This window comes from Salmo trutta, chromosome 30 (genome assembly GCF_901001165.1).
Source record: "Salmo trutta chromosome 30, fSalTru1.1, whole genome shotgun sequence".
Taxonomy (NCBI): Eukaryota; Metazoa; Chordata; class Actinopteri; order Salmoniformes; family Salmonidae; genus Salmo; species Salmo trutta.
The window spans coordinates 3,243,040-3,254,387 of NC_042986.1; the positions used below are offsets into that span (position 1 = coordinate 3,243,040).

The following is an 11,348-nucleotide window of genomic DNA, read 5'->3' on the forward strand; positions in this document are numbered from 1 at the left end:
AATTGCAAAAAAAATCTAAAAACCAGTTTTTGCTTTGTCATTATGGGGTATTGTGTGTAGATTGATGAGGAAAAGAAACAATTGAATCCATTTTAGAATAAGGCTGTAACGTAACATGGAAAAAGTAAAGGGGTCTGAAACTTTCCGAATGCACTGTATCAATAAAACTGGGTTTATTAAAAATAGACACCCACAAAACAAATACAAGAACATGTTTCAGTTTAACACAAGACACAAAAAAAATCAAGATATAGATTTATCAATAATGGCCATTGGTGCTGAAAAGGCTTTTGACAATCTTGAATGGCTTTTTATATTCAAAACTTTGGAATTTTTACATTTATTATTTCAACTTTTCAGCTGAAATAATAGATATAATAAAATAGTATACAAATGTCCAAAAGCAAAAATATACACAAATAATACATTATCTGATTAACTCTTACATCTAGATGTGCCGCTAGCGGAACGCCTCGCCAATATCCAATTACAAACTCCTCAAAATCCAAAAACTTCAATTTTTCAAACATATGACTATTTTACACCATTTTAAAGACAAGACTCTCCTTTATCTAACCACATTGTCCGATTTCAAAAAGGCTTTACAACGAAAGCAAAACATTAGATTATATCAGGAGAGTACCCAGCCAGAAATAATCACACCCATTTTTCAAGCTAGCATATAATGTCACAAAAACCAAAACCACAGCTAAATGCAGCACTAACCTTTGATGATCTTCATCAGATGACACTCCTAGGACATTATGTTATACAATACATGCATGTTTTGTTCAATCAAGTTCATATTTATATCAAAAAACAGCTTTTTACATTAGCATGTGACGTTCAGAACTAGCATACCCACCAAAAACTTCCGGTGAATTTACTAAATTACTCACGATAAATGTTCACAAAATACATAACAATTATTTTAAGAATTATAGATACAGAACTCCTTTATGCAATTGCTGTGTCCGATTTTAAAATAGCTTTTCGGTGAAAGCACATTTTGCAATATTCTGAGTAGATAGCCCGGCCATCATGGCTAGCTATTTTGACACCAACCAAGTTTGGCACTCACCAAACTCAGATTTACTATAAGAAAAATTGGACTACCTTTGCTGTTCTTCGTCAGAATGCACTCCTAGGACTTCTACTTCAACACCCAATGTTGTTTTGGTTCCAAATAATCCATAGTTATATCGAAATAGCTGCGTTTTGTTCTTGCGTTCAAGACACTATCCGAAGGGTGACGCGCCGGCGCATATCATGACAAAAAAATTCAAAATATTCCATTACCGTATTTTGAAGCATGTCAAACGCTGTTTAAAATCAATTTTTATGCGATTTTTCTCGTAAAATAGCGATAATATTCCGACCTGGAGACCTTGTTTTCGTTCAAACACTGAAAATAGAAAATTGAGTCTTCACATGCATGCGCGCACCCGTGTCATTGTTCTCAGAACGACCACTTTCCAAAACCCCTACTGTTTTTCGCCCAGGGACTGCAGAGTCATCATTCCCCGTTCTGGCGCCTTCTGAGAGCCTATGGGAGCCTTAGAAAATGTCACGTTACAGTTATAAATAGGCTATAGAAGGCCAAGAAATGGTCAGAGAGGGCACTTCCTGTATGGAATCTTCTCAGGTTTTGGCCTGCCATATGAGTTCTGTTATACTCACAGACACCATTCAAACAGTTTTAGAAACTTTAGGGTGTTTTCTATCCAAATCAAACAATTATATGCATATTCTAGTTTCTGGGCAGGAGTAATAACCAGATTAAATCGGGTACGTTTTTTATCCGGCCGTGAAAATACTGCCCCCTATCCTAAACAGGTTAAATTGTTTTACAAAGGGGCACAAGACAGGGATATCCTCTCTCCCCCTCCTGTTTGCACTGGCAATTGAACAGCTTGTAGAAATAATTAGACAGGACCCAAACATAACAGGTATCAGTATTGGTAAATATGAATATAAACAAATCTTATTTGCAGATGATCTCCCGATACACCTGAACAATATTGGCAACTCAATGCTCAGGATATAACATTTACGTGGAATTGTTTTATTATAATGGCAATAAGAACAATAATAACTCGATCTACAGCAATCCTTTAAGTGGACCACACAAAATATAAAATACTTAGGATGCTTAATAAGTTACAACAAACATACAAAGATAACTTTATCCCATTACTCAACAATATGAAAGCAGATCTAAATAAATTGAATAATCTTGTGCCAATGTTAAAAAGTCCATAGTTATGGGCGGAGTCAGAAAGTTGGCTGTCAGAAGTGTTACAATGTAAATTTACTTTTAATCCGTCTGTCTGCATATTTCAAGACAAGACATATGATGGTGCAGTGAGATACCTGATGGGTTGGATGATATTTTTCTCGTCAATCATATTGAAAAAACGTATACTTAACTGGAAATCAACCAATCCTCCATCGTTAACACAATGGAAAGGTCAAATGCTTTATTATCGGAATGTTGAAAGTGCGTGGGCGACGGAGAGAAACAAAATGGTGCAGTTTTAGGCCATGTGGAGGACAGCGATGCAGGCGCTGGAGATGTTGTGAGCAGGTGTGTCGTGGCAGGGGTGATGTTGTGGATGATTGTGAGCGTCTGTATGTTGTCGTTTGTATGTGTATGTTTAGCATTGTTAAAAATATATATACATATTTACAAATACACTGCTCAAAAAAATAAAGGGAACACTTAAAACAACACAATGTAGCTCCAAGTCAATCACACTTCTGTGAAATTAAACTGTCCACTTAGGAAGTAACACTGATTGACAATAAATTTCACATGCTGTTGTGCAAATGGAATAGACAACAGGTGGAAATTATAGGCAATTAGCAAGACACCCCCAATAAAGGAGTGGTTCTGCAGGTGGGGACCACAGACCACTTCTCAGTTCCTATGCTTCCTGGCTGATGTTTTGGTCACTTTTGAATGCTGGCGGTGCTTTCACACTAGTGGTAGCATGATACGGAGTCTAAAACCCACACAAGTGGCTCAGGTAGTGCAGCTCATCCAGGATGGCACATCAATGCGAGCTGTGGCAAGAAGGTTTGCTGTGTCTGTCAGCGTAGTGTCCAGAGCATGGAGGCGCTACCAGGAGACAGGCCAGTACATCAGGAGACGTGGAGGAGGCCGTAGGAGGGCAACAACCCAGCAGCAGGACCGCTACCTCCGCCTTTGTGCAAGGAGGAGCAGGAGGAGCACTGCCAGAGCCCTGCAAAATGACCTCCAGCAGGCCACAAGTGTGCATGTGTCTGCTCAAACGGTCAGAAACAGACTCCATAAGGGTGGTATGAGGGCCCGACGTCCACAGGTGGGGGTTGTGCTTACAGCCCAACACCGTGCAGGACGTTTGGCATTTGCCAGAGAACACCAAGATCGGCAAATTCGCCACTGGCGCCCTGTGCTCTTCACAGATGAAAGCAGGTTCACACTGAGCACATGTGACAGACGTGACAGAGTCTGGAGACGCCGTGGAGAACGTTCTGCTGCCTGCAACATCCTCCAGCATGACCGGTTTGGCGGTGGGTCAGTCATGGTGTGGGGTGGCATTTCTTTGGGGGGCCACACAGCCCTCCATGTGCTCGCCAGAGGTAGCCTGACTGCCATTAGGTACCGAGATGAGATCCTCAGACCCCTTGTGAGACCATATGCTGGTGCGGTTGGCCCTGGGTTCCTCCTAATTTAAGACAATGCTGGACCTCATGTGGCTGGAGTGTGTCAGCAGTTCCTGCAAGAGGAAGGCATTGATGCTATGGACTGGCCCGCCCGTTCCCCAGACCTGAATCCAATTGAGCACATCTGGGATATCATGTCTCGCTCCATCCACCAACGCCACGTTGCACCACAGACTGTCCAGGAGTTGGCGGATGCTTTAGTCCAGGTCTGGGAGGAGATCCCTCAGGAGACCATCCGCCACCTCATCAGGAGCATGCCCAGGCGTTGTAGGGAGGTCATACAGGCACGTGGAGGCCACACACACGACTGAGCCTCATTTTGACTTGTTTTAAGGACATTACATCAAAGTTGGATCAGCCTGTAGTGTGGTTTTCCACTTTCATTTTGAGTGTGACTCCAAATCCAGACCTCCATGGGTTGATAAATTGGATTTCCATTGATTATTTTTGTGTGATTCTGTTGTCAGCACATTCAACAATGTAAAGAAAAAAGTATTTAATAAGATTATTTCATTCATTCAGATCTAGGATGTGTTATTTTAGTGTTCCCTTTATTTTTTTGAGCAGTGTATATAATAACCATAATGTTGAAGTAAACTTGGACTCATGTGATGATATGTTACGTTGTAGCTTATAGCCCACTACGATGTGGAAAAGGCGTGAAGAGTTTATAGGCAGATTAAATAAGCTATGATGAACTTCCTCATATTGTAGTTAAAAGTGCATAGTGATGAGATTCAAATTTTCAATAAATATCGAGGGTATTATTTGAATGCTGGTGACATGATAATCGTTGCTGGGCTTTTATTATCAAATAAAAATCATCTTTCTCTTATCCATTTCTCATCATATAACATACCCTGTCAAATTTCTCAGCGACCACTGTCTAGACTAGAGAGCATATGCCAGAAACAGATTGGGCAAGACTGCTATTTATCGCAACAGTTTTTGTGACAAAGCGATCAGTAGAGTTGAAAATGAGATGTAAACACGTTGAACTTCTCATTTTTATTCGGTAGTTGGAAACTTAAGCTCAAAAGTGCTTTTTATGTGCACTACGTCATCACGCGCAACTTTTTATCCACAACATGTCAGTTTGATGGAAACTCTCAATTCTCATTTTTTTCTATGTGGATTTTTGAATATTTGCATGAAAATCTGTTGCATATTGGATGGAAACCTAGCTAGTCTGAATTAAAAAACAAAGCTATAAACTCCAAGCCAATAAAGAAAATAAACAGACAGACAATCGCCAGGATTTACCATGGAAGGGATGAGTGGCTATTCTGGACAGGCACTGGATGACCATCTCATGTGAGGTCTTGAGTGAGAGAAAGAGGAAATCAAACTGTGCCAAGTATCAGTGGGCATAGCTATGCAAAACTGCTACATCCAACCTGTTCAGAAATCACCAAGTAGGCAATACTGGAATCAATTGCGAACACTAAAAATAAGACCAGCAATATAGAACTGCACAACAATGTTATATATCATTAACTGCAACATAAGAGGGGATTTATTAATAACTTATTACAGTTATTATAAATATATTAGAAGTCCATGCTTTCATTCAAAAGGTATTGTATTGATGTGTTTATTTAAATAATACACGGAGTATACAAAACATTAGGAACACCTTCTGAATACTGAGTTGCACCCCTCCCCTTTTGCCCTCGGACCAGCCTCAATTCGTCTGGGCATGAACTCTACAAGGTGTCGAAAATGTTTCACAGGGATGCTGGCCCATGTTGACTTCAATGCTTCCAACAGTTGTGTCAAGTTGGCTGGATGTCCTTTGGGTGGTGGACCATTCTTGATACACACAGGAAACTGTTGAGCGTGAAAAATCAACAGCGTGGCAGTTGTTGACACAAACCAGTGCGCCTGGCATCTACTACCATACCCCGTTCAAAGGCACTTAAATATTTTGTCTTGACCATTCACCCTATGAATGGCACACACGTCTCAATTGTCTCAAGGCTTAAAAATCCTTATTTAACCCGTCTCCTCCCCTTCATCTACACTGATTGAAGTTGATTTAATAAGGGGCATCAATGAGGGATCATGGCTTTCACCTGGATTCACCTGGTCAGTCCATGTCACGGAAAGAGAAGTTTTGTGTGTGTGTGTGTGTGTGTGTGTGTGTGTGTGTGTGTGTGTGTGTGTGTGTGTGTGTATGTATATACATACATATTTATACACACACACACACACACACAAATTATATGGATATCATAATCATAATACTTCCAGACCAGAATGTCTAGAAAATGGAGAGTGATAAGGAGCGAATTCACTCCAACCTAATAAACTCAACTGGCTTCACATGGACACACTTGACATTTTATACTTTTATATTATGCTCCCTATCACACTTCGACCTCTCACCTCTTTCATCACTTTCCTGAGGGAGGTCTTCAAGTCGTCTCTGTTCGATACATGCTCCGCCTGCTCTGCTGGAATGGCCTAGAGGGAAAAGAAGGGCTTAAATAACCTTATATACACGGGGTTCTTCCCACATACTGTCACAAATGCATTATTCAATTACATGTGTCTCTCTCATTTGATAAGGACACTGACTACATATTGGCAAGCTCCGATGATTGGTTGGATTATACACTTTTGTGGCCAGAGTGGCGAGTTTCAAAAACCTATTCAGAGCAGTTGCAGTTACGAGTGATTATGAACTACCACTCCTCTGGGTCTAGGATTCCCTTGCCTGTTTGACTTTACTCCGGACCATGGTGGAGATGGCACTGGACATTATACGAGGGGACAGACCTCGGAAGAGTCCCATCTTTCCATCAACCCTTACGATGTGCTGTGCTGTGGACAGATAGACATCACAGTCCTATCAACTGTTATTCCCCATATACAGGGTGACAAAGGATGATAACCCATGGGCGAGACTCACACACCATAGGAGAAGAATCCCGGTAGGTACAACACTTTCCTCCCAAACATGGTGGTTCCAACAGTTGGGGTGAGGGGCTCATGTCCAATCTGAAAGCACACATAACTCACTGGAAGCAAGCTGGCATACTGAAGGGGAAACATGTTGATATATTTTTCATAGCTGTTCTAGCTAGCTAGGCCCTAGTTGTAGTGGTAGGATCTTGGCACTTGCAGTTGGCAGAGAGGTGGCATCTTGGACAGTTAGGTACTGAAAAGGGCAGGCTGGCATGCAGAGAATTTGACCAAATGTAGCTAAGGTTGAACGCAAATAATGTCAATTTCGCTTTATCTGTCCTCCCCAGACACACATACTTATGAGAGATAATATTGGCTATGCTCAACGCTTGAGGTTTGACTGGGGGTGGGCAAAGCCAGGACTAGAGATGATGCCATCTCTGAAGTTAGTTATTTAGTTAGTTAGTTAGCAAGCTAGCATGATCGAAATATGGTAGGAAAAGGGGGTGAAATACCAAAACATTTATAAATAAGCTAACGTTAGATCTAGACAGCAAACTCCCTAGCTAGCCGGCAAGCAAACTCAAACACCCCAATTATAATCCTGAAAGTGGGACTTCAAAGTGATAGCCTTCGTGCTTACTGGCAAAATAATGAATAACTCAAACCAATGTAGATTTAGCTAAATTGAGTAACTAAGTAACTAGCTAGCTACCTGAATTAGCAGTTTGACGTACAGAAGCGGGTGTGTGATCGCTGTCACCCCGGCTCCGAGAAGCACGATTGCCGTGTCCATGTCCACGGCCGTCGCGGACGCATCCTGGTCAACTCTAAGGGGCTCCCTTCGCCCACCTGTATCGCCAGACAAGTTCTCAGGTGTCACCATTTTCACGGCGATATTGAGAGGAATCGTCCAGTCGACAGTTCCACAGGCTGTGGCGGGGAACGGGATGCGCAAAACAAGAACATGTCACGTGATTCCTCCGAGGATCCACGACAGAAGAGGCGGGGCTACTTTACCTCCCTGAGGAAGAGGGATGAGCTGCACGCTCCTTTCTATCCAGCAGATGGGAGAGTTGCGTCATTTCCCTTTAACAGTACACTACAGCTAAGTACAAAGAGCCCAGCTCTACTGCCGAAGATCAACCCATATTCACATGCCATGTAAACTTCGATGATGTAATTGTGAAATGGAAATTGTGAAGACATATGTGGGTCATTCTATGAAAATGGTGGCTTTTTGAACAGACAACTTTGAGAAATTGTAATTACTTTTTTTTTTAAATCAAAACTTAGTCAGATAATAGTTAACCACTTAACATTATAAATCAATATAATTGACAGCTTAACATATTTTTTTTTTACTACATTACATTGAAAAATTATTGTGCTGCCTTTTGGTCACTGGTGTTACCTATATTTTAGATGACAATTCAGGCTTTCTAGAATGTAATTTCAGTATTTAATTTGCATATATAAATCAAGGACAGAAAAGGTTAATGATAATACTAAGAAATTGTTTGGATTAGTAATAATGTACTTTAAACATTCATATGTAAAGTTCTATTGTCTGACATTTTTCCATTTATACTATTGTTTTTTGTAACGTTAGAAATAATTGAGGTTGAGTCATCAAAATTGAATGATGATATCCTTAAAATGTTTACTAATGAATGTAGCAACAGTTAGGTAGATACAAAAACCATATTCAATTAAATTGGGCAACTCTGATGCCAGAGCACCAATATGCCATACAGTAATAACAGTGACACAATGTAACACACCAGTGACACAATGTGAAACCAATGACAACATAAGATTATTTCAAATACATTTTAACAATTTATTAGTAATATTTTTTAATACCAATAATTTCAGATTTCATTTAATATGAACAATAAAATGAGGGTTATTGGTCAAAGATTAAGACCAAAAGATAAAGCCTATTGACTAAAATGGTCTTTCAAAACACAACATTGTCATACAAACATATTAAACATGTCCACTAGAACATTAGAAACACCAACATTGTCATACAAACATATTAAACATGTCCACTAGAACATTAGAAACACCAACATTGTCATACAAACATATTAAACATGTCCACTAGAACATTAGAAACACCAACATTGAACATACAAACATATTAAACATGTCCACTAGAACATTAGAAACACCAACATTGAACATACACTAAAACTGTTTTCCTAACCACACTGATACGAACATTTTGTCTGCAGTAAAACATGTTCATGGAATTTTTCCTGTATTGTTCTTCACTTTTACTTCAGATGTTTGTCTTTGCCATGTTATTGTGTTGCGTTCATCACTTATCATCTCTGAGCCAATCTCCATTGCTTTCTAGCTACTGGCAGCTTCTTCACTTGTATCCTGTGCACATCTGCCACTCTCACGCAGTCAGGTGCTCCTCCAAGTACTTCCAGATACTGTGGCAAATTTTAACTGACCTTTTGTTCACTGGCAGCAGCTCTGGCATCAGACAAACAATCTGGTCATCCCCATACCAGTTTATCATCTCTTGGGCTTGGCCAGTAGAATTTGTTGGCATTATGTTCTTCAACCTCTATTACAATGCCAGGGTATGGTTGTTGGCCGTAGTTCACAATACACCACTGTCCACTGTGGTGAGACTCGATGACATCTGGACGAAGTGGAGCTGAGGAATCTAGATCGATGAAATCTGGTTGATGTGGAGGTGAGAGATCACGGCCATTGTCGGGAGGGTGACTTTTTGGATTCCATAACATGGGCAATCCCACAAGCCTTCCGCTGCCTGGCAGACAACTTATGTCTCTATATTTTAGGATGCCAGGTGTGATACTTACAACCTGGTGCATTCCCATTGTTCCTTTTATGGTATCCAGAGATACCACAGACATCTTCTGTGCCTTTCTTTCCACCTCTTCCTTGCTGACATAATGCAACTGTATTTGACTGCCAGTCCCTCAACTCCTGGTAGAAAGACATTGCATCCGTTATGTCTATCCCATGGCGGACCAAGAGGTCGGCTGACCTCTTTAATGAACCCCCCCGCTCCATCCGGAGAACCTTTTCTGTGACTGGCCTCAAAAAAAAGTTCCACATAGTCCCTTGGAAGCCCTTCTTGTAAGGTTCTGTGCAAACCATGTAAAAGTTGCTCTTCTGTTTATATTGCAGTCCCTCCAGGATTTCGCACAAGTTTAGAGTTGTTCTAATTGATGAAGAGGCCGGTCAGCCTTGTAGAGTGCTTCTCGTCTTTGTTCTTGGACTGCCAAGGTCTTGATCTTTAGCCTGCAAACGGTGACAACGTTTTTTTTGCAACTCTTGACGTTTTCTTCTGCCTATCTGGGCTTCTCTCCTGCGCACTCTCCGCCCTTGGATTCATTGCCTGTAAAGATGTGATATATAATTGTATTCGATTTCCAGTGTAAGATGCATGCAACATAATACAAACATGAAATCCTACTCTGTCACGCCTATCCACAAAACTACGTAGCTTGTTAAAACAGTATATATCAATTCTCGTGCCATGTGACAAATATTGTGTAGGCCAACTTAAAGGGATAGTTGATCTGAATTACGAAATTACATATTGGTTTCCTTACCATGTAAGCAGTCTATGGACAAGGTATGTCAGCAATCAATGCTTGGTTTTGGGTCACAAATGCAAAATAATTAGCATTTGAAACAGTGGCCAGGTAAACAAAAGCATAGCTTGCTGTTATACCTTGTCCATAGACTGCATACATGGTAAGAAAACCAATATGTAATTCTGTAATTTGGGTGAACTATCCCTTTAAGTAACTCTGTAGATACAGAGTACATATGTCTTCCTACAGACACATTGTCTTAATTCTGACCTTGCAGACACGGGTTCACTGTTTGGAGTGGATGGGGGAGGGTCAACACTCGTTCCTGCTCTCAATCTCTCTCTGTTTTGCCTGTCTGATCCGCCATTTCCTTCGCTCCTGTCTTTTTCCCTTTCTGAGAGATCCTTTACTCTTTCTTTTTTGACTCTCTAAATCCTTTAAGTCTGGGGTTTTTGTTTAAGGTAGGCTGCTCTGCGGTGTGGGTCAGCATCCCTGCGCTGTCTGTAGAGTCTTTGCTTTTCAGCAGCACCTAATTTCGCCATATCTATCAAAAGGAAAGCCATATTATGTGATTACAATATTGAAACAGTAATAAAATGCTATTAAGTCTTTTTTAATATAATTGTTGAATGTTTTATAAAACATTACGTTGAGAAAAAAAGTTTGTGGTGTTATTGATTGTCACTGGCGTTATCGTCATGTCACTGGTGTTACCAGCAAGAACAACACCAGTGACGATAACACCAGTGACAAATCTGCAGACAAGATGGCATATCTAAGATGGCGGCCACTGTAGCTCAAACCACACTTCTTAAATTGTAAATAAATCACTTAATCATGCAGTTATCAATCATTTTAATTGGAATAATGTAATTGTATAATTACTATAAACTGTATAACGTCATTGACATCTTCAGTCCTTGAATGAAATTACAAAGTTTATCATCAAATTATTAACATATTAAGAGAGAGTGCACACTCACCATGTACTTTTCAAAACAGTCCCGTCTCCAATGAACCTTTGACCCAGGAAGAATTTGGCAAGGATAATGCATTTTTTAAAAGTGGTGGTTTTTATACATTTTAACACCTGTGACATGAAATTGAGAGACAGCTATTAACCGTAAATTATTTGTA

General features: G+C 40.3%; 1 protein-coding gene across 2 annotated transcripts in view; it reads right to left on the minus strand.

The window, feature by feature from the left end:
- Positions 1-7,579, minus strand: part of LOC115168959 (mitochondrial carrier homolog 1) — a 37,994-nt gene extending 30,415 nt beyond the window's left edge. For both annotated transcript variants that reach the window (XM_029724526.1, XM_029724525.1), the window contains exons 1-5: positions 7,334-7,579; positions 6,627-6,711; positions 6,428-6,534; positions 6,097-6,174; positions 4,972-5,029 (exon numbers count right to left, since the gene is read on the minus strand). In XM_029724526.1, coding sequence (XP_029580386.1) covers positions 4,972-5,029; positions 6,097-6,174; positions 6,428-6,534; positions 6,627-6,711; positions 7,334-7,504 — 499 coding nt within the window. In that variant the 5' untranslated portion in view covers positions 7,505-7,579. The remainder of the gene's footprint in view (positions 1-4,971; positions 5,030-6,096; positions 6,175-6,427; positions 6,535-6,626; positions 6,712-7,333) is intronic.
- Between the last annotated feature and the right edge of the window lie 3,769 nt (positions 7,580-11,348).